At 44.3% G+C, this 23784-nt stretch overlaps 1 protein-coding gene across 1 annotated transcript in view; it reads right to left on the bottom strand.

The window, feature by feature from the left end:
- LOC129698575 (protein unc-80 homolog) overlaps positions 1-20560 on the bottom strand; it is a 319625-nt gene extending 299065 nt beyond the window's left edge. The window contains exons 1-3 of the mRNA XM_055637663.1: positions 20383-20560; positions 8113-8161; positions 808-964 (exon numbers count right to left, since the gene is read on the bottom strand). Of these exons, the coding sequence (XP_055493638.1) occupies positions 808-964; positions 8113-8161; positions 20383-20474 (298 nt within the window). The 5' untranslated portion in view covers positions 20475-20560. The remainder of the gene's footprint in view (positions 1-807; positions 965-8112; positions 8162-20382) is intronic.
- Between the last annotated feature and the right edge of the window lie 3224 nt (positions 20561-23784).

The following is a 23784-nucleotide window of genomic DNA, read 5'->3' as shown; positions in this document are numbered from 1 at the left end:
AAATGGATGTCCTATTGTTGTCCTGTATTTCAAATTGTAATATAACTAGTCAGAACAGACTTTGTGCATAGGCTTATATATTTTGAGTACCGACTTCAAAAATGATGCCAAAAAGGTCAACTAAACCCAAAAGCTATTATCATAATATACAATGATTCCATAACATGTTCGGAGCCTAACCCGCCACCCCAACTGATTCTGTACACTATTGTGTTAGGGTTTTCAGCAATTGTATTTTTAGTTTAAATTTACTTATTGAAATCAGTAATTAGGTGCCATTTTTCATCACCTAAAGAACTGATTAGGTCATACTATCTCTATTCCTAGGTGCATTTGCCTTTTCAACATTTAATCCTGACTACAACTTCTTAATTCAGTTACTTGAAAATTGAAAACCATTTTTTGAGGAGTTAGAACATGTGTAAAAAATGATTCAACTAAAATTATGTACTTTGTTCATCATCTCTATCCTTCATTTACCAATAATCTATTCTGCTTGGCTACAGTGAGGGAATAACCAAGTTGTTACAGTTATCACTATGAGACGGTCTACTGCCTTAAATATCGCTGTAAGGTGCAACCTCGGTGAATTTATTTGCACTCCCCCAAAGCAAAATAAAAATCAGTATGAACTGACAACTTTTATTTTGTTATTGAGAATTTCGAGTTACTACTGAATGCACATTAAATCTATAGACATGGAGAAATGCATGTATACTGAAAAATATCCGATGGTGATATTAAATAACCAAAATATATTTAAAGATAGAAAGAGCAATAGGAAGAGAAAAATGCCAAACAGCTCACCAAGCTTATTCCGGTTTGACAGAAGTGTGGCTGTGCAGTGGAGTACATGTGGAAGGGCAGCCTGTACAAGTTCCCAACGTGTGATGCTCTGGATGGCTTCAGAAAGAGCAGGTGAGAGTCCATGTAGCTTACTTTCTACCAATACACGCTCAAAAGACTAGAAACAAAAAAAGCACAATTAAAATAAATCAATGAATTCTTCTCACAGTAAACATACTATTTATTTCTAAGTACATGACACAATGCAGAAGTTAGAAGATTGTTGTGCAAATTAGTCAGATTAAAATTTAAACATAAAACAGTAGAGTGTTCGGCCAACAATATCTGTACCGATTCTGATGCCAAAGTAAACTAATCCCAACTGCCAGCACATGATCTATATCCATCCATTCCATAACTGTTCAAATGCCTCTACCCGCCACCCCAACTCCCAGCACCTACCACTCTCTGTGTAAAAAGGCTTGCCTTAGTTTAGGTTTATTATTGAAATGTGTAATTAGGTACTTGTTTTTCATTCTATCCAAACAGATTAGGCATACTATATCAATAAATACAATCAAGTCAAACTCAACCACAATAGATGGAGCAAAAATGAAGATACCAAGTGCAGAATATAATTCTTAGCATTGTGGCGTATCAGTTCCATAGACAAAGTCCACATTGAGGTACAGGTGAATCGGACAGTGGAAGGACCATTCAGAAGCCTAATAACAGATAACCTGTTCCTGAGTCTGGTGGTAAGCCTGATGCCTGAAGGGAGCAGGGAGAAGTAAGAACGACTCGAGTGGGACAACAAGCCTTTGATTATATTGGCAGCTTTTCCGAGGCAGCGTGAAGTGTAGATGCAGTCAATGGTGGGAATCTGGTCTGTGTGATGGATTGTGCTACATCCACAAGTCTCTGCAATTTCTTGCGGTCTTGGGCAGAGCGGTTGTTAATTTCTTGCGGTCTTGGAAAGATCTTTGCTAATATTAATGCCAAGGAACTTGAAACTCTCATCGATTTCCACTTTGGCATCATTGATATTAATTAGAGCACGTACTCCACCATGCATCCTGAAGTCAATATCTAGCTCCTTTGTCTCATTGACATTGAGGGAGAGAATTATTGGATTGACACCATGTTACTAACTTCTCCATCTTGTTATTGTTAGAGCTGCAGTCGATAGATAGGACTCTAACCTAGGAGTCCTTATTGTCTCGGTGTACCAGAGATAAGTTTAGGTCCAACAAGATTGCATCCGCTATTGAACCTGTTACGATGATAACCATTCTGCAGTGGATCAAGGCTGGATGGAAGGCTGGAGTTAATGTGCGCCATCACGAATCTCTCGAAACCCATCACAATGGTGAATGTCAGTGCCACTGGATGGTAGTCATTAAGACATGTTATCTTGCTAAACGTTAGCATCAGAATAAAGCAGGTGGGGGTCGCAAAATGGAGTAGTGAAAGGTTAAGGATGTCTGTGAATACCTCTGCCAGCTGATTCACACTAGTCCTGAGGGCTGGTCCAGTTGCTTTCCACGACTTCACTCTCAGGAAGGCTGGTCTTAAGTCTGCCACGATAATCGTTGCTACGAGCACACCAGAGACTGATGGGGAGGGTGGTGCTTTTCTGTTTAAAGTGGACCAAGAGTACAGAATTCATGGGGAAAGGACCCATTGTTGGCAGCAATACTGCCCGCTTTCCTTTTGTAGCTTATTATAGAGTGCAACCCTTGCCTTAAGCTATGGATATCAGTGTCATTGCCTCAGAACTTTTGCTTGGATGGAATTCCTTCTTGACATCATTAATCACTCTGCGAGGGTCGTAATAGATTTTGAACTGCTCGGTATCATTCAACTTGAATGCTACAGATCTGGACTTCACCTGGGAGTGGACCTCTTAGTTGATGCATGGTTTCTTGTTGGAAAAGTCATGCATCGTCTTCTTTGGTATACAGTCATCTACTCCCTTGCTGATAAAGTCTGTGACAGCACTGACATATTCTTCTAAGTTAGCCGCAGAGACTTTGAATATAAAGCAATCCACTGACTCAAAGCAGTCTTGAAGAATCTCATCTGTTTCCTAGGACCAGTAGCACATGACTTTCTGTACTGCATCTTCCCATTTCAGTTTCTGTTTGTAAGCAGGGAGTGGAAGCGCAGCCAGGTGATCAGATTTAGTGAAATGTGGTATTGCAATGCTTTTCTGATAATTGTGTAGCAGTGGTCAAGGGTGTTTGGGCCTCTGGTGGGGCAGAAGACCTGGCGGTAGTATTATGGCAGCATGCTCTGTAGGTTAACCTGATTGAAATCCCCAGCTGTTATGAACAAGGCCTTGGGGTACTTAGTTTTAAGGTTATTAATGATGATGTGTGGTTCCTCAATAGCAAGCTTAGAATCCCCTACACATCTACTTTAAACTGTTCCCCTATCACATTAAAGCTATGTCCTCTAATATTTGACATTTGTAGCCTGTGGAAAGACATGATCTACCCTATATGTGGCTCTCGTAATTTTATAAACTTCCATCAGGTCTCCTGTCAGCTTCTGACATTCCAGAGAAAACAATTCAAGTTTATCTAATGTCTCCCTCCAAGTAATAAGCTCTAATTCAGGCAGAAACCTGGTATACCTCTATTACACTCTTGCCAAATTCTCCACATCCTTCGTATAGTGGTGTGACCAGAACTGTACACTTCAAATGTCACTTAAGCAATGTCTCACACAACTGCAACATGGTAGTGTAACATGGTAGCTGCAACCTGCATTATGATCCCCTGCACATCAATGCTGTCCAGTCTTGCCATAAACTGTTTCTTTACTCCTTACATTCAACCTCCCAAAGTGCAACACTTCAAACTTGCTCGGGTTAAACGCCATCTGCCATTTTTCGTGTCCATTTCTGCAGCTGATCTATTTCCCGTGGTATCTTCTGACAGACTTCCTCATGGTTTGCAACTCCGCCAATTTTGTTGGCTTAAACAAATTTACTCACCAACGCATCTACATTTACTTCTATGTCATTTAAATATATCACAAATAGCAGAAATCCCACTACAGATTCCAGCGGAACTCCACTGGTCATAGACTTCCAGTCAGAATATCTACCTTCCACCACAACCCTCAATGTGGTCTTCAATGAATATGCCAGTTATGAATCCAGTACATCATGAATCCTATACATCTTAATCTTCTGATCAGTATACCATGAGGAAACTTATCAAAAGCCTCACTAAAACATGCGTATACATTATATTGGAAAAGTTAAAATCCCCTATTTTTACAGCCCAACTGGTCTTGCAGCTCCCAGCATATTTGCTCTTCTAATTCCCGATGACTATTTGGGGGTACATTCCCAACAAGGTTTTATTTCTCAGCTCCACCCATATGGCCTCACTGGATGAACCATCAGTAATGTCTTCTCAGACTACTGCCATGATGTTCACCTTAGTCATAAAACAACTCCCCCTCCTCCTCTTTTAAACACCCTCTCCCCACTTCCCTCTAACTTGCCTCAAGCACTGTACCAAATCCTGTCCATCCCTTAGCCAGGTTTATGTAATGGCAGTCGCACGTACTTATCCACATTGGGATCATCTCCTTTACCCATCAGGCTTCTTGTATTGAATTCCTGTAATGAGGCAGCCAGCACTCAACACCATACTCCAACTGCACCGTCGAAGAAGTACTGAAGGTACTATCAAATCTCCAGGGCCTGATGAGATATATCCGAGGACATTGTGGGAAACTAGAGAGGAAATTGCAGGAGCCCTGGTTGAAATTTACGAGAACTCAAATACAGGAGAGGTGCCTGGAGGGTGGAAAATGTTTTGCCTCTATTCAAAAAGGGCTGCAAGGAAAATGCTGGGAACTATGGGCCGGTGATCTTAACATCTGTAGTTGGAAAGTTACTAGAGTATTCTGAGGGATAGGTTATACAGGCATTTGGACAGGCAATGGTTGATCAGTATGGTTTTGTACGTGGGAGGTCTTGTCTCACAAATCTGATAGTTTTTTTTGAAGTGACCAAAAATGTCGGTGTTATATACATGGATTTCAGTAAGACATTCGACAAGGTTCCGCATGGTAGGCTGCTCCGAAAAGTTAGATCGCATGGGATCCAAGGAGAGATACTGTAGCTGAATGGATAGCAAATTGGCTTCATGGAAGGAAGCCGAGGGTGATGGTGGAAGGTTGCTTCTCGGACTGGAGGCCTGTGATTAGGGGTGTGCCTCAGGGTTCGGTGCTGGGCCCGTTACTGTTTGTCACCTACATCAATGATTTGGATGAGAACATACAGGGCAAGATTAGCAGGTTTGCTGATGATACTAAAGTGGGTGGTGTTGCAGATAGTGAAGATGATTGTGAAAGATAGCAGCAGGAGGCATTAGTAGTGATCTTTCAAGAACGACTCAAGTGGTTAGTAGTTGCAATCGAGTGGCAATTGTTACAGAGAACTGGAAAACCACAAATGTAGCTGTTTAAGAAAGGAGTGAAACAATAGGAAATAAATCATTGACCTGATTTTAGTCTGATTTTATGAGTCAAATCATTAGTCTGATTTTAGTGTTAAAGAGGGAACTGCAGATGCTGGAGAATCGAAGGTTACACAGAAAAGCTGGAGAAACTCAGCGGGTGCAGCAGCATCTATGGAGCGAAGGAAATAGGCAACGTTTCGGGCCGAAACCCTTCTTCAGGGTTTCGGCCCGAAACGTTGCCTATTTCCTTCGCTCCATAGATGCTGCTGCACCCGCTGAGTTTCTCCAGCTTTTCTGTGTAACAGTCTGATTTTAGTGGTTGGTAAGATTTTACAATCAATTATTACGGATGATGTTTCAGGATACTTGGAAACACATGATAAAATAGGCTGAGGTCCGCATGGTTTTGTTAAGGGGAGATCTTACCCAACAAATCTGAGGAAGTAACATGCAGGAAAGACAAAGGATAGTCAGTGGATGTCGTTTACTTGGATTTTAGAAAGTTTCTGATAAGGTGCCACAAATGAGTGCTCAACCCGATAGAAGCACATGGCATTAGAGGTAAGGTACTAGCATGGATAAAAGATTAGCTGACTGGCAGAGGAAAAGAGTGGGAACAGCAGAGGCAAAGCTTTTTCTGGTTGGCTGTCAGTGACTAGTGGTGTTCTGCACGGATCTGTGTTGGGTCCACTACTCATCAAGTTATATATTAATAATCTGGATGATGGAATTGCTTGTTTTGTTGCCAAGTGCAGATGATACAAAGATAGGTGGATGGGCAGGTGGTGTTGAGGGTGCAGGGAGTCTGTACAAGGTTTTGTAACGGTTATGAATGGGCAAAGAAATAGCAAATGGAATACAGCATAGCAAAGTGTACGGTCATGCACTTTAGTAGAAAGAATAAGGAAATAATCGGAGGTGCAAGGGGACTTGGGACTGCTGATGCAGGATTCCCAAAAGGTTAATTTGCAGGTTGAGTCGGCAGTATGGAAGGCAAATACAATGTTAGCATTCATTTTGAGAGGACTAAAATATAAAAGCAAGGATATAATGCTGAGACTTTGTAAGGCACTGGTCAGGCTATATTTAGAATTCTGTAAACAGTTTTGGGCCCATATTTGAGGAAGGACGTGCTGGCGTTGGAGAGGGTCTGGACAAGAATGATCCAGGGGACGATTGGATTGACGTATGATAAGCATTTGAAGGCTATGGGCCTGTTCTCGCTGGAGTTCGGAAGGATGAGTGGGTAGACTAGGGCCAGAGGGCAGAGCCTACGAATAAAAAGGATGTACCTTTAGAATGGAGAGGAGGAGAAATTTCTATAGTCAGAGGTTGGTGAATCAGTGGAATTCATAGCTACAGATGGCTGTGGAGGCCGTCATTCGGTATTTTTAAAGCAGAGATTGATAGTTTGTTGATTAGCAATAGTGCCATAGGTTACGAGAGGAGGCAGAAAAATAGGGTTGAGAAGGTAAAATAGATCAGCCATGATCAAATTGCAGAGCAGTTTGAAACATAGAAACATAGAAATTAGGTGCAGGAGTAGGCCATTCGGCCCTTCGAGCCTGCACCGCCATTCAATATGATCATGGCTGATCATCCAACTCGGTATCCCGTACCTGCCTTCTCTCCATACCCCCTGATCCCCTTAGCCACAAGGGCCACATCTAACTCCCTCTTAAATATAGCAATGAACTGGCCTCAACTACCCTCTGTGGCAGAGAGTTCCAGAGATTCACCACTCTCTGTGTGAAAAAAGTTCTTCTCATCTCGGTTTTAAAGGATTTCCCCCTTATCCTTAAGCTGTGACCCCTTGTCCTGGACTTCCCCAACATCGGGGACAATCTTCCTGCATCTAGCCTGTCCAACCCCTTAAGAATTTTGTAAGTTTCTATATGATCCCCTCTCAATCTCCTAAATTCTAGAGAGTATAAACCAAGTCTATCCAGTCTTCCTTCATAAGACAGTCCTGACATCCCAGGAATCAGTCTGGTGAACCTTCTCTGCACTCCCTCTATGGCAATAATGTCCTTCCTCAGATTTGGAGACCAAAACTGTACGCAATACTCCAGGTGTGGTCTCACCAAGACCCTGTACAACTGCAGTAGAACCTCCCTGCTCCTATACTCAAATCCTTTTGCTATGAAAGCTAACATACCATTCGCTTTCTTTACTGCCTCCTGCACCTGCATGCCTACCTTCAATGACTGGTGTACCATGACACCCAGGTCTCGCTGCATCTCCCCCTTTCCCAATCGGCCACCATTTAGATAATACCGTTTTACCGTTTTTGCCACCAAAATGGATAACCTCACATTTATCCACATTATACTGCATCTGCCAAACATTTTCCCACTCACCTAGCCTATCCAAGTCACTTTGCAGTCTCCTAGCATCCTCCTCACAGCTAACACTGCCCCCCAGCTTAGTGTCATCCGCAAACTTGGAGATATTGCCTTCAATTCCCTCATCCAGATCATTAATATATATTGTAAATAGCTTGGGTCCCAGCACTGAGCCTTGCGGTACCCCACTAGTCACTGCCTGCCATTGTGAAAAGGACCCGTTTACTCCTACTCTTTGCTTCCTGTTTGCCAGCCAGTTCTCTATCCACAACAATACTGAACCCCCAATGCCGTGTGCTTTAAGTTTGTATACTCTACGGTTGAAGGGCCGAATGATCTAATTCTGCTCCAAGGTCTTATAGTTAGTGGTAATCCCTGGTAATACATAACGTTATAGCATCATAACGATACCATGTGTTCACTTTAATATAAGCCTCATTTAATAACGGAACCAAATAACCAAAGAACATTTGTATTGATAAAATAAGATAGCATACCACACAGGAGGCTTCATACTGTTTTCCCAGCTTTGGTCTGAGAAATGCACTGTAAGATAAAAAAGAAATGTAAACATTTAAAAAATAGACCACTCTTGTTTTGAAAATTTGATGGAATAAACACATAAATACTTCTAATTTTGTTTATTAAGCAGTTCCCTGCTTGCGCAGTAGTGGGGTCGAGGAAAACGACGCGGCAGTGACTACATCGACACTCGCAATTGGGTGAACTTGCATGGTTTATTCCATTTACAATGGTAACAATGTCCAGGACTGCGTGGGGCACTGCCCCTCGCCATTCGAGCACATTTGCAATGACGTCAGCGATTTTGGGCTTGTCCCAGCAGCTTAGACCTGGTCTTCGAAGGAGCAAGCATGGCGATCTCAGGCTTCTTCCTGCAGTTCACCACTGTCTCAAGAAGAGTGGCTTCTTCCTGGCAGCTCCAGGGAATAGTCCTAAGCCTCTCCCGTTAGCACAGACCATCGAGTCCTGGCAACATGCTTTTAAATCCTCTCTGCGCCCTTTCCAACTTAACAACATCTATCCTATAACATGGTGTCCAGAATTGAACACAATACTCTAAATGCAGCCTCAACAACGTCTTATATAACTGCAACATGACCTCCCAATGTCCATACTCAATACCTGACTGACGAAGGCCCAAGTATCATTAGTCTTATTCACCACCCCATCTACCTATGACGCCACCTTCAAGGAACTATGTACCTGCACTCCTAGATCCCTCTACTCTACAACACTTCTCAGAGCCCCACCATTCACTGTGTATGTCCTGCCCATGTTAGACTTTCCAAAATGCAACACCTCACATTTCTCTGTATTAAATTCATCTGTCCTGTACTTTGACTATTACCATCTGTGATTCAGCCAACAGTGATGCCATCAGTGAATTTATAGATATTATTGTACGTGCTTAACCACAGTGATGTGTGTAAATAGAGTGGAGCAGGAAGTGCAGCCGTGAGATGCACTTGTGTTGCTGGTCGGTGTGGAGAAAATGTTGTTACCATCCACACTGGAGGTCTGGCAGTGAAGAAGTTGAGGATCCAGTTACAAGTCTTGGAGATTGGTGATTAGCTTTAGGGAATGATATTGTTAAACATTGAGCTGTAGTCAAAGAACAACAGCCTGACATATATGTTCCTGTTATCCAGATGGCCCAGAGCAGAGTGAAATTGCATCTGCAGTTCACCTGTTGTGATGGAAGGTAAATTGAAGTGGATCCAGGTCATTTCTGAGGCAGAAGTTTAATTGTGCCATAACCAACCTCTCAAAGTATGTATGGGAAGGAACTGCAAATGCTGGTTTGAACCAAAGATAGACACAAAATGCTGGAGTAACTCAGCGGTACAAGCAACATCTCTGGAGAGAAGGAATGGGTGACGTTTCAGGTCGAGATCTTCATACTGAAAGTCACAGGAAAGGGAAATGAGAGATAGACAATGATTCAGATATAGAACAAATGAATTAACGGTATGCAAAAAAAGTTACAATTATAAAGGAAACAGGTCATTGTTAGCTGTAGCTAGGTGAGAAAGAAAAACTAGTGTAACCTGGGTGGGAGAGGGATGGAGAGAGAGGGAATGCAGGGGTTACTTGAAGCTTGAGATATCAATATTTATACCCCTGGGTTGTAAGCTGCCCAAGCGAAATGAAATGCTGTTCCTCCAATTTGCGTTTAACCACAAGTACCCTCTATCTCTCGTTTCCATTTCCCGTGATTTTTAGTCTGAAGAAATGTCACCCATTCCTTCTCTCCAGGGATGCTGCCTGTTACTCCAGCATTTAGTGTCTATCTCAAAGTATGTAGACTGAAGTCACGTTAATGTACTGCTCTTAGGCTGTATGATAAATGCTTTTTCGGTTCCTCAGGCCTCCAAACCAAGAGGTTGAAGATGTCCTTAAACACTTCAGCCAGTTGGTCCGCACAGATATTTAACACTCTGCCAGGTACACCATCTTGGCTGGACACTTTGCCTGGTTTCACCGTCTTCAAGGATGCTCTGACATCTGCCTCAGAGACTGAGATCAGAGACCTCAGGGGCTGTGGGCCCTTGTGTACGTGTATCATTAATCTCTCTTTCAAAGCATGCATACAAGGGTGATAAAAGGCACTGAGCTCATCCAGATGTCCAGATGTGGATGGAGTGGTTGGTGCTCCTGATGATGGTTGAGCACTGATCAAATGTGTGGGGTCCACTGGTGTGGAAGATGACGTGGTGTGGAAGGCAGCGGGATACGCCATTTCGTGCTTATTGATTAGGGTGCTCACTTTCCCAAGTGATAGCTGACGTCTGCCTGAACTGGAATGTAGACTGAGTTGGGGTGAGAGAGAACTTTCTCGGTAAGTTGAACAGTCGGCACCTAAGCACCAGATATTCCAGGTCAATGAGTGGGAATGGGAAAGCGAACATGTCCAGGCACCACGACAAATTTATTATGAACCAGACATTGCCGTCTCTTCCTTTTTCTGACTCTGCAACCCGGAGAATGTGTATGGAGTGGAGCACTGCATCCAGAGTTACGTGTGAGCCAAATCTCTGTGAAACAGTACACAGAGCACAACAGTTCATTATGCCCCTCTGATATAGCAGGATTACTTTTCAGTGGTCTACCTTGTTCTCCAGCAATTGTACATGTTCCCAGAAGGCTGCAGGATGAGGGAGGTGTGACACATGCCCCAACGCTCCAGTCTCACCTGAAGGCCACCCCATCCATAAATTACGGACTTGCATGTTGCCTGCGACATCTGGAGAAGCATTTTAAATCTCATTCTTAATAATGAAGCTCATATTAAAAAAAAAAGCCCAACCCTATCTTAGACTAATAAGGGTATTATTTTAAAATATATAACTGCAGAGAAATCCTAAACCTTAGTTTTTGGTTTAGTTTATTATCGTCACTTGTAGTGAGGTACAGTGAAAGGTTTTGTTTGCATGCTATCCAGTCAAAGAAAAGACTACAGATGAATATAATCAAGCCGTCCACAGTGGACAGATAAAGGATTGTGGTGACAGATTTCACATTGTCTCAAGGATTTAGTCCTCGATAGTCACTGATGTCATTGATGACCGAGGATCAGAAGGTAATTAATACGCACCCACGAGCTCTCCACATGACATTCAATGTCGTTGAAAGATAAATCTTCCAAAAAGTCACTTGATTAATAGTTTTTTATTGTAGTAGTACAAACAGTAAGATAATTCATACTGGCTTCTTCTTGTGTAAGTACATTTCAATCATACTCATGGTCATGCTCGTGCATGGTCAAAAACTGCCTCTTCCCTTATCTTCCCCTAACTAATCTAAACTCCTGGGAGCCTGCGCGAGAATCCCAGCCGCAAACACGCCTCAGACTACGTATAAATCCCGCCCACACAATTACAGGCAGATAAAATTTAAAGGTAACTGGATATAGTTATAACATACTGAGTTAAGCTAAATGGCAACTACAAGGATAATGGGTACAGCTCATAGCGCAAGATATAACATTGAAGCTCAATAAAGTCTGATTACAGATAGTTCAAAGGTCTCCAACAAGGTAGATGGAAGGTCAGGACCGCACTCTAGCTGATGAGAGGACCGTCCAGTTGATAGATAACAGTTGGGAAGAAACTGTCACTGAATCTGGAGGTATGCGGTTTCCCATTTCTGCACCTCTTTCCTGGTGTGAGAGGGGGGAAATGGGAATGACCGAAATGCGACTAGTCCTTAATTATGCTGGCAGCCTTGCCGAGGTAACGTAAAGTGTAGGTGGAGTCAATGGACGAGAGGCTGGTTTCTGTGATGGTCTGAGCTCACATCCACAATTCTCTGCAATTTCTTGCTGGCTTGGATGGAGGTATTCTCAAACCAGGCAGATGCATCCTGATGAAATGCTATATATGGCACATCTGTCGAACTTGGTGAGAGTGGTTGGGAACATGTCCAGCATCCTAATCCTTCTAAGGAAGTAGAGGCGTCGATGTGCTTTCTTGGCCATGTCTTCAATGTGGCTGCCCAAGGCAAATTACTAGTGATATTTATTCCTAGGAACATGAAGCTTTTGACCAACTCTCCTTCAGTGCCTTCAATGTATACTGGGATGTATGTACTGCTTCATTTCCGAAAGTCAATCACAATTTCCTTTGTCTTGCTGACATTGAGGGACAGTTGTTGTCTTGGCACTAAGTTACAAGGTTTTCAATCTCCTTTCTGTACTCCATCTCGTTATTTTTTGATATCTAGTCCACTGCGGTGGGAGGTTTAAAAAGGACACCTGTGTTGATCCAGATGGTGCATCATGAGATTGGAATCGCAACGATTTTATATATTGAGTAGAATGTATTGTTCCTGGGTTTGATGTGGCAAAATTCAAGCTAGTGTCAAGAAAAGTGACCTGCAGCAGCCAACAACGTACCTTCATATGTACCGTTTATGTTTTTATTGCCAGATTTATACCAAGACAGTTAAAAACTTTGTTTTGCTCACTACCCTACCCAATCAGATACCATGCCATCAATACAATGAAGCCCAATTCAAGTACAATAAATAGAGCAAAGGGAAAGATACAGAGTGCAGAATATAGTCTCTCATGGATACTGACTTCCTCAGTAAAGGGATCTAAGGAGACGCCGTCTCAAAAAAACAGCCTGCATCATCAAGGACCAACACTACTCTGGCCACACCCTCATACAATACAATACAATACAATATACAATACAATACAATATTTATTGTCATTTGAGCCTCAGTGAGGCTCAAACGAAATTCCGTTTCCACAGCCATACAAAGACAATTTTCTACAGACATACACACAATTTAATTCACACAAACATCCATCACAGTGAACCCACTGTGATGGAAAGCAAAGTCTTTTCTCTCCCCTGTTCTCCATTTGTCTCCCGATGTCCAAGCTCCAGGCGGGCGATGATAAGTCCCACGGCCATTTTAGGCCGTGCCGGGCGATTTACGGCCCGCTCCCGGTCTAAAAGTCACAATGTTGGAGCCCCCGGCGGGCGCTGTACTGTCCCACGGCCATGAAGCTGCGCCGGGCGATGTACGGCCCCGCTCCGGGTCGTTCCAACCCCGCGACGCGGGTTGGAGAAGTCGTGTTGCGGGAGCTCCGGGAAGCGGTCTCTCCACCTGGACCCGCGAGCTCCCGATGTCCCAGTCCACCGGACCTGCGGCTGCGTTGCTGGAGCCTCCGAGTCCCAGGAGTCGAGTCGCAGCAGCGAATCGCCACCGCTCCCCACGCTCCGAGGCCGGCCAGCCCCACGATGGTGAGTAGTCCGCAGGCTCCGCAGTCTCCCAAGCCCCCGGGTCGTTCAGGTTGGAGGTCGCTCCACGGTGCTAGGCCCCAGCGACAACAGAGACCCGACAGGGAAAAGGTCGGGTCTCCGGGACAGGGAAGAGATTTTAAACAGTTCCCCCCCGCCCCCCACATATACACATTTAAAACCAGTATTAAAAAACACCAACACTACATTTAACTAGACAAAAAATAAAAAAAAGACAGAGACAGGCTGTAGGTGCCGCTGCAACGGGTGAGTCGCGCCACTGCTCATTTCACTCCTGCATCAGAAAGGTCTGATAATTGTTACATCCAGGTTCAGGAACAGCTTCAACCCAACAATCATCACGCTACTGAACACTAGGAACTCCAACTAAACTATAAACTGCCTTGGTTGAACTAGGGACTTCAGATTTTGTTTTATTTTGCTCTATTTGGGTTTTTTTTAATTGAGTACTATTTACAAACCTGTCAAGCTGCTGCAAGTAAGAATTTAATTAACCGGTTTTGGTACATATGACAATAAAACACCCTTGACTCTCTTAATATAGTAGCGCAACTGTTCCATAGACAAAGTCCAATGTCCTCTATGAGAATCGACTGTACCTTCGACCATTCAGAGGCTTGATAATAGTGGGAAATAATCAGTTCTTGACTCTGGTGGTTTGTATTTTCAAGCATCTATATCTTCTGCCCGACGAGCAGAGTGAAGAAGGAACAGCTGGGGTGAGAAAGGCCTTTGATTATGTTGGCTGGTTTCCTGAGGTAGCGGGAAGTGTATATGGAGTCAACGGTGTTCTGTGTGATGGACTAGGAGTACATTTACAACTTTCTGCCATTACTTCAGCGGGACAGGCAGCATCTCTATAGAGAAGCAATGGGTGACGTTTCGGGTCGAGACCCTTCTTCAGACCTGAAAGTAGCAATGTTACAAAATTTTGAGATTTAAAAAATCAAGTCTGCAATTTATCCCATCAGATAAAGCATAACAATGTTTAATTTGACACCTAATTCACTTTCATATCTCAAGTAATAAAAAAGTTATGGCCATTTTCATACTCGGAAATTAGCATCTTGTTCCCTATTGATTTTCTATGGACATAACAAAAAAGCTGTGATCGTGGACAGTCAAAAGCCCATAGCCTTCTTAAAAATTAAGAGAACTGAATGAAATTTTCAGTTATCATAGATTGAAGCATTCTGAAACAAATATAAAATAATCTTACTTGGATGACCTGAAATTAAAGCATATAATTAGTTAGTTACCCAATTGTAGCTAATTTCAAACTTCAATTACTAGTCTAAACATCTATCCATTTCTTAATAAATGATTAACATTTTTAAATAGCCTAAGTGTCCAAATAATATTCACAAATAATTCACAATAAAACATGATTTTTAAATCTCATTTACATCAATTTGTAGGCCAAATGGAAGGAATTTAGCGTTCATTTGCTGTAAATTAAAGTCAATGTAAATCGGCTTTCTAGTGGGTTCCTGTGAACGCGCTGGTTTAGAACGTTCACATTGCGCTGGATTTGTGCCCTCAAGTGCCCAGAAAAATACTGCGGGATATAAAGAGCCCAAAATGAGCTACTCGCTATAGAAAACTTTATATACAGGGTTATATACAAGCCCCATTTAATGTAAAAATAAGGTACATACCTTTAATTGTTTGCTTTATAAAACCCTGGGGCTGCGAGAGGTTGCGGAGTGAGAGAGTGATTTTTAAACTACTATAAATATTATACAAGGCCATAAAAACTAATAATACCTTTTGCGACGGGGTCTTTCAGCGATTTTCCGTTAATGATTTACTAGGCTGAACATTTTCGATTGGAACAGCCTAGTAAAAATCGCGTTTTAAACCCGCCCCCTCTAAACAGCGCCAAAATCACACACAAGGGGTGGGGCAGATGCTCAGCCACGATTCAGGTACGTTTTGTAACATACCTACTCTACCATTTCCACTTTGACACCTTTGCTGCTGATTGGTGATGTACTCCACTACGCTTCCTGAATACAAGTTTGGTGTTCGTAAACTGGGGATAACCTGTGGAAACACTTTTCGTTTGATTACAAGATCGAGCTGGTGAATTGGTGAAAGGTTTATTGATTATATTTTTGATCATCAGTTTAAGACCTTACAGGTGTAGGATAGTAATAATAAAAGGCGATTGGGCTTCACTATAACGTTGCAACATATTAGACACATTCATGGCAGCATTTATCTAGTCTGAAGAAGAATCTTGATCCGAAACGTCATCCATTCCTTCTCTCCAGAAAAGCTGCTTGTCCCACAGAGTTACTCCAGCTTTTTGTGTCGATCTAGCATTTATCCAATGTTCAGAGTCAGTACTAAATTATGCTTAGCTATTTTACAAGTATTAAACTTGAAAATGAATCCAATGCATTCAGCTTTACTAAACTCCGAATTCTGAGAGAGGTAACTTGAAGGAATGGGCCATATTTACACCAGTGGGAAGAGATGTGGCATGGATATAGCATTGAATAGTCTCAGTATGGAAGAAATAAATTGAGTTTTAAATCAGAGAAGCCTTCAGGAACAGCTGGAATATTGTTCCTTCAGGATTTGTGTTAAAATTTGTGTTAGCATATAAATGACAGTCTGTAAAGCGAAGTAATTCCTTACGCCATACTCATCTGTGTCAAATTAGTTCAAGAAGTAGGTCATAAATAATCAACAAGATACATTGAGAATTAGATAATCCTTGCATATCCAAATATAGCCACACTATGCAATAGAATTTGATACTGGAACTCAGGGAAAATCTCAAGCAGGCTAGCCAAGGGAAAATTGCCTCTGAGTAGCAATGAAACATTTGGAGACCGATCCAGCAGGGAAATGTATACAGATACTTGTTTGCCAGCTCAGAAAAGTATCTATAGTTTGGCTCAAGGACGATTGTGGGGGAAGTTACCAGTGAAGCTTTGGGAATGATCCTGGGACTTCCAATAATCCCGCTAAACAAAATTGGTTGAAAATCTTCTTGGTAAAAAAAAACATAGATATTATACGGATATGATAAGGACCAGAAGAGGGTCTATTTTATTCTGCAGAAAACAGAGATTAATCCATACAACTATTTGTATGGCTATTCTGTAGAAATGATTTATAACAAGGCGCAAGCATGAATATCTGTGTTGTATGAAATGTGATACGGCCATTGTCACTAAACGTTAAATGGATCAAGGGTGGCACTGCAGCTATAAGGCTCACAGATAAACCTTTACAAGATTGATGTGAAAATAAGTCAATTTATTTAAATTCTGAGAATAGAAGTCAATATTACATGAACTCTCTAGTCTGATACAAAGAATAAGGGAACCAGAGAGCCCAAAGTCATGCATAAATGCACAAACATGAAAATCCTAAATTTACTATTAAAGATAATCAGTGTTGATTCAGTCTTCAGCAATGAAGATGTAGAATTAGTCCAAGTCAGCATAGATTTATGAAAGGAAAATCATGCTTGACTAATCTTCCCGAATCTTTTGAGGATGTGACAAGTAAAATGGATGAAGGGGAGCCAGTGGATGTAGCGTATCTATACTTTCAGAAAGCCTTTGCTAAGGTCCGCACAGAAGACTGGTGACTAAAATTGTCTATCCATGATCAATATTTTCATTCTAAATCTATAATACTAAAAGTCTGATCTTGACCGCTTTTGGCCCACTGTGGTGCGATTTCCGAGAAAACGCCGCCACCTACAGCCGTCATTTTTGGCCATCTCGCTCAGAGCCCCCCTCTGCCTTCCGGGACCAGAGGATTTTTCCCATCGATGAAAAATCAGAGAGATATTAATGTTTTTAAAAAAAATTCCCCATTCTCTCTGCTGCCCCCGCTGGCGGCAGGGGGGAGGGACTCTAAAACCCAGAAGTGTAGTCCATCACTCAGTCTCTGCCAGACCCAGGAAGCGAGAGGGTCACGGCTCTCTGAGCTGTGACTAACACTGAACGCACGCCTACTCCACGGTGAGTCCCCTCGATGCGGCTGTAAGGTGACTACTGCCCAATTGTTTGCCTCGCTTTTTTAACAAGTTTGTGTTCACAAAATGAATTTTGGTTGTCGGGTGGCTGCTGCCCAATTGTTTGCCTCGCCTTTTTTAAAAGTTTGTGTTCACAAAATGAATTTTGGTTGTCAGATGGCTGTTGCCCAATTGTTTGCCTCGCCTTTTTTTAAAGTTTGTGTTCACAAAATGAATTTTGGTTGGCGGGTGGCTGCAGCCAAATTGTTTGCCTTGACTTGGCTTTTAAAATCGTTGCGACAGTTGGCTGCCAGCCCAATAATCCATTCGGCCCACAATGTCTATACTAGCCCTCTGGAAACCAGTACCTTCGGCCCGCAACAAACATACTAGCGCGACAGAAAGCCTCTCCCATATTGGAATTGGTGGAGAGGTGGAATTTTGGTGACCAGCCCTCCCGTATGATGCTGGGCCCACTTAGTCTAGTATCTGACTAAAAATTTCCACAGTACATAGTTTTTAGTCAGATATTTAGTATGAGAATATTGATCATGGATAGACAATTACACAAAATATAGATAATTTAGATCTTATGACATGATTGAGCAAAAAAGAAAAATTTGATTATCTTGAGAGTGGATATTTGTGGATTTTGAACAAATGTCTGTGTAAAATGGCCCTTGACTGCTGCAGTGTTATAAACCAACAGAGTAAAATTTATGGGAATTAAACATTCAATTCCTTTGATTTGGCATAGAAATTCATGACAAAGTGAGATTTAAAATCATGTTATGTTGTGAATTCTTGTGTGAATGGGATCAGTTTGTTATTTGGATACTTCGGCTATTTAAAAAAAATATTTCTAGCTTTTTCTTAAGAATGGGATAGATGTTTAGATCTAGTAATTGAAATTAGACGAATTTAATTGATTTGATGACACTGATGAATATGATTGTTTTGTCGGGTACTATTTGTTTTGACATTTAACTTGTGTTAGGCATTTTGTTGAACAAAATAATTTCTACTTTTTTTTCTAAAACAGCAAATAAAAACTTGTTTCTACTTAATGCTGGTCAGTGGTTTTTTTCTTTACATTTTTCAGATGCCTCCGAAGACGACATGCAAAATTGTCAATCCAAATGCCCAGCCTGGCATAGCTAGAGCTCACCTTGAAGTGAATTTCTCTGTCATGCCCGAATCCAACAGGGATCTTAAAAATGGACACATCTTGTACTTGTATACCTCGTTTGGAAAAAGTCGGTCTGAATGGGAAAGTAGGGGGCACTAAAGCATGTCATGCGTGGTTTGAAGAGCAAAGACTTGTAGTTTATTTTACAATGCCAAAATTGAAAAGTTGAGGAAAAACAAGGTGTACAGAGTTGCTTATTGGTTGCATTCTGAAGATTCTGATGATGCTACTGATTATGATATGCAAATGTACCAGCTAACAGCTGATCTTCTCCATGAGGACTTGATCTTTTGCTAGAAATTGTAATTTCTTTACCCGTCTGTTACAGACTTACAGAATATAATACAATAATATTAAAGTTCTGAACTTGAGAATATCACATTTTTGAATTTTCAAGGCAGTCTGGGTGTTTATTACTATTTCCGTCACAACGGTTAATTTTGTAATTAGCTACTTAATTAGGTAATTAACTAATTATATACTTTAATTTCAGGTCATCCAAGTAAGATGTATCATGTTTGTTTCAGAATGCTTCAATCTATAATAACTGAAAATTTCATTCAGTTCTCTTAATTTTATGAAAGTTATGGGCTTTTATGTCAATTGACGTCCTGATCACAGCTTTTGTGTTAAGTTAATGGAAAAGCAATAGGGAACAAGATGCAAATTTCCGAGTATGAAAATGACCATAACTTTTTAATACTGAAGATATGAAAGTGAATTAGGTATCAAATGTTCTTTTTATGCTTTATCTGGTGGGATAAATCACACGCTTGATTTTTAACATCTCAACATTTTGTAACAGCCCTATTCATTGAACTTGGAAACGAGCAATATAAATCAACTTCTTTAGACCGAAACATCACCCATTTCTTCTCACCAGAGACGCTGCCTGTCCCGCTGAGTTCCAGCATTTTAGCGTCTATCTTCGGTGTAAACTAGTATCTGCAGTTCCTTCCTACACATCAAACCAAGCAGCTGGTTGAGAGCGGCTCTCCATATGCGTCGAATGGCCACAGTATTTGCTGGCTTGTCTTCGGGGAAGATGCGCATTTAAACGCTTGCGACGGCGCTGGGAAGGATGATGACGGTGCAGCAGCGATATTTAAAAGCGGAATTAATACCCGCTGGGGAAAGAAACAATTTGCAGAGCCGAATGGGTCCGGCTGGAGAAGCCTGAAGGGCGATGCTGCAAGCGGCTAGGGTGGCCCGAATACACCCGCGGTCACGTCGCGGACTCCCCTCCCCTCATCCCCTCCCCTCCTCTCACCCCCTCTCCTCTCCGCTCAATCCCCTCTCCTCTCATCCCCCTCTCCCCTCATCCCTCTCCTCTACTCTCCCCCTCCCCTCTCCTCTCCTCTCTCTCCCCCCCTCCTCTCCTCGCCTCTCACCCCCACACTCCTCTCACCTCTCCTCTCTCAATCCCCTCTCCTCATCCCTTCTCCTCTCCCCTCCTCCTCCTCCTCTCTCCTCTCACCCCCTCTCCTCTCACCTCATCCCCCTCCTTTCATCCCCTCTCCTCTCAATCCCCTCTCTCTCTCATCCCCTCCTCTCTCCCCTCTCCTCTCAGTCCCTCTCCTCTCCTCCCCTCTCCTGTCATCCCCTCTCAGTCCCTCTCCTCTCCATCCCTGCTTTCAATCCCTGTTCTCACCCCCTCTCCTCTCATCTCCTCTCATCCCTTCACCTCTCACCCTCTTCCCCCCCGCCCGTCCCCTCCGCCGCAGCTGACCTGCGCCACCAGCGAGCCGGAGGACGAGGCCCCGGGCGGGCGGGCGGGCGGTCGTTATGAGCGCCCCCTCACCTGGTCTGCCGCCACAGGAAGGTCTGGATGGGCAGCGGGATGCCGCGGCCGCACTCCCGCTCGGCATCCTCCGAGCTCTTCCGTTTCACCATCGCCGAAGAAGAAGTAGCCGCGGTCCCTTCTCCCTTCCTCCTCCTCCTCCTAATGGCCGCCTCTCCCTCCCCTCTCCCCACCCCCCTCAATGGACCGGCCGCCCCTTCCCCCCCCTCACGGTCTCGGCACCTGCGCGCGGGCAGCGCTGCGTCTCGCCCTCTAACGGTCGCCAGCGTCGACAGCTGCGCACTGACAGCCCAGCCCAGCCCAGCCCCAGCCCCAGCTTCACGTGCCCTGGTCCAGCCCCACGTGCCCTGGTCCAGCCCGGCCCAGCCCCACGTGCCCTGGTCCAGCCCGGCCCAGCCCCACGTGCCCTGGTCCAGCCCGGCCCAGCCCCACGTGCCCTGGTCCACGTGCCCTGCCCCCCGTGCCCTGGTCCAGCCCAGCCCCACGTGCCCTGGTCCAGCCCCACGTGCCCTGGTCCAGCCCACGTGCCCAGCCCAGCCCGGCCCAGCCCCCCACGTGCCCTGGTCCAGCCCCACGTGCCCTGGTCCAGCCCCAGCCCCAGCCCGGTCCAGCCCCACGTGCCCTGGTCCAGCCCCACGTGCCCTGGTCCAGCCCCACGTGCCCTGGTCCAGCCCCACGTGCCCTGGTCCAGCCCCACGTGCCCTGGTCCAGCCCCACGTGCCCTGGTCCAGCCCCAGCCCCAGCCCACGCCCGGCCCAGCCCCCAGCCCCGCGTGCCCTGGTCCAGCCCAGCCCCAGCCCAGCCCCCACGCCCCAGCCCCACGTGCCCTGGTCCAGCCCCAGCCCCAGCCCAGCCCCAGCCCCTGGTCCAGCCCCAGCCCAGCCCAGCCCCACGTGCCCAGCCCAGCCCCCCCAGCCCAGCCCCCCAGCCCCAGCCCCAGCCCCAGCCGGCCCGGCCCAGCCCCACGTGCCCTGGCCCAGCCCCACGTGCCCTGGTCCAGCCCCACGTGCCCTGGTCCAGCCCCACGTGCCCTGGCCCAGCCCCAGCCCGGCCCAGCCCCACGTGCCCTGGCCCAGCCCCAGCCCAGCCCGTCCCAGCCCCACGTGCCCTGGTCCAGCTGTCAAACACTCGGAAGCAAAGATCCTCGAGTATCCAAAGTTAATCTTTGCTAGTATCTTTGCTCGGAAGATCGCCACAAAATGCTGGAGTATTTCAGCGGGACAGGCAGCATCTCTACAGAGAAGCAATGGGTGACGTTTCGGGTCGAGACCCTTCTTCAGACCCGAAAGTCACGGGAAAAGGAGACACAGAGATATGGAAGGGTAAGGTGTGAAAACGACACATCAAAGGGAACGGGGACAAAGGCAAATGTAGAACAGATAATTGTGAGCTCGGGGAAGTTGACAACGAAGCAAACTGAGATAGCATTTAATCAGGGGGACACTCAAGGACCTGTCCCACTTGGGCGTTATTTGCGCGTCATTCACGCGACATCATGTTACAAAATGTTGAGATTTTAAAAACCAAGTCTGCAATTTATCCCATCAGATAATGCATAAAAATAAGTTTAATTGACACTTAATTCACTTTCATATGTTCAGTATTAAAAAAGTTATGGCCATTTTCATACTCGGAAAATTAGCATCTTGTTCCCTATTGCTTTGCCATTGACTTAACACAAAAGCTTTGATCGAGGACAGTCAAAAGCCCATAACTTTCTTAAAAAATTAAGCGAACTGAAATAAATTTTCAGTTATTATAGATTGAAGCATTCTGAAATAAATATGAAACAATTTTGCTTGGATGACCTGAAATTAAAGCATATAATTAGTTAGTTACCCAATTGTAGCTAATTACAAAATTCAATTACTAGATCTAAACATCTATCCATTTCTTAAGAAAAGATTAACATTTTTAAATAGCCTAAGTGTCCAAATAACATTCACACAAGAATTCACAATATAACATGATTTTTAAATCTCATTGTCATGAATTTATAGGCCAAATGGAAGGAATTTAGTGTTTAATTCCTGTAAATTAATGGCCATTTTAATCATCTTGCAATTGGGATTTTGTGGAACGTGATCGATTGGAACGTTGCGATTGCAGTGAATTTAAACCCCATATCGGCAGGAAAAATACTGCCGGTTCTTATGGGGCCAAAATCACAATTTCGCAACGTAAAATGTGGATTAAGGTCATCCTAAGAAGCACATTTATATGTGAAATGAACGGCTTTCCTTTCGCTGTCCCGTACCTGAAATCTGTCCCCGTTGTCGGCGTTCACGACATTAGAAGCGGTTTTTCAGTTTACTCCAGCACTGAAATGGTCCAACGATTTAAAAAAAAATTCACAGAACGGTAGTCGGAACAAATCTTTAGCGTTAACTAGCACCCCAAGACAATATATCCAGGACAAGCGGTAGAAAACCGCATTTTAACCCCCCCCCTCCCCTCAAAGGCGCCAAAGTCGTGCACACGGCCAGTGACAGAACTGCTGCGCTGCTGAAGGTAAGTTTTGTAACATACCTACATTTACACGTCACGACGCATGACGCGCGCATGGCGAGACATAGTGGCATAGGCAGTGACACGCGGTTAGAGTGCGGCATCCCAGGATTTTGAGATTCTCAAAATCCTTGCGCGCCACCTGCATGACGCGCAAATGACGCGCAAGTGGGACAAGTGTTGCTTAGACTGTCAAGTGTTGCTCACTTCCTGGTCATGGCGATGTCGGAAGGAACTGCAGATGCTGGTTTACTTCGAAGATAGACACAAAATGCTAGAATAACTCAGAGGGACAGGCAGCTTCTCTGGAGAGAAGCAATGGACAACCTTTCGGGTGGAGACCCTTCTTCAGACTAAGCAGTCATCATGCCAGCCAAAATGCAGCGTCAGATCAGTGTTGAGCACATTTATAAGCGAGTTCGGTATTCAGAAAAATGCAAGGAATCATGGGATTTGTCAAAGGTCACTGGCTATAAAAGAAAAGCGAACGAAACGCTGGCTGCATATACTATGTAAATTCTTTTTTTTGCATTGATATATGTGTGAAAATATATATAATCTGAGGAACGGAAGTGAACAGGAGTAAAGGCGAGAGGGGGCAGATGCCAGTGGGAGATAGGGGAGACGCACTCAGACCCGAGCCTAATCCGCAGCCCGGGTCGAGCCCGTGTCCCCGGCGCCGTCAAGTCACCGTTGGACCGTCCTGTCCTGCCTGGGGGCGGTCAGACGTCCGGTGCAATCCCGGAACGGCGGCCCACAGGCCCGCGGCCCCGCTCCTACTCCTGGGGGGGGGGGGGGGGATGCTGGTCCAGCCGAGGTGCACAGCACCCCGTTCCAGCCCGGCCCCGCTCCTACTCCTGAGGAACTCATTCCTCTTCACTGGGGATGCTGCCT

This window comes from Leucoraja erinacea, chromosome 7, assembly GCF_028641065.1.
Source record: "Leucoraja erinacea ecotype New England chromosome 7, Leri_hhj_1, whole genome shotgun sequence".
In the NCBI taxonomy this organism is placed as follows: domain Eukaryota; kingdom Metazoa; phylum Chordata; class Chondrichthyes; order Rajiformes; family Rajidae; genus Leucoraja; species Leucoraja erinaceus.
This window is presented reverse-complemented; position numbering and strand designations above follow the sequence as displayed.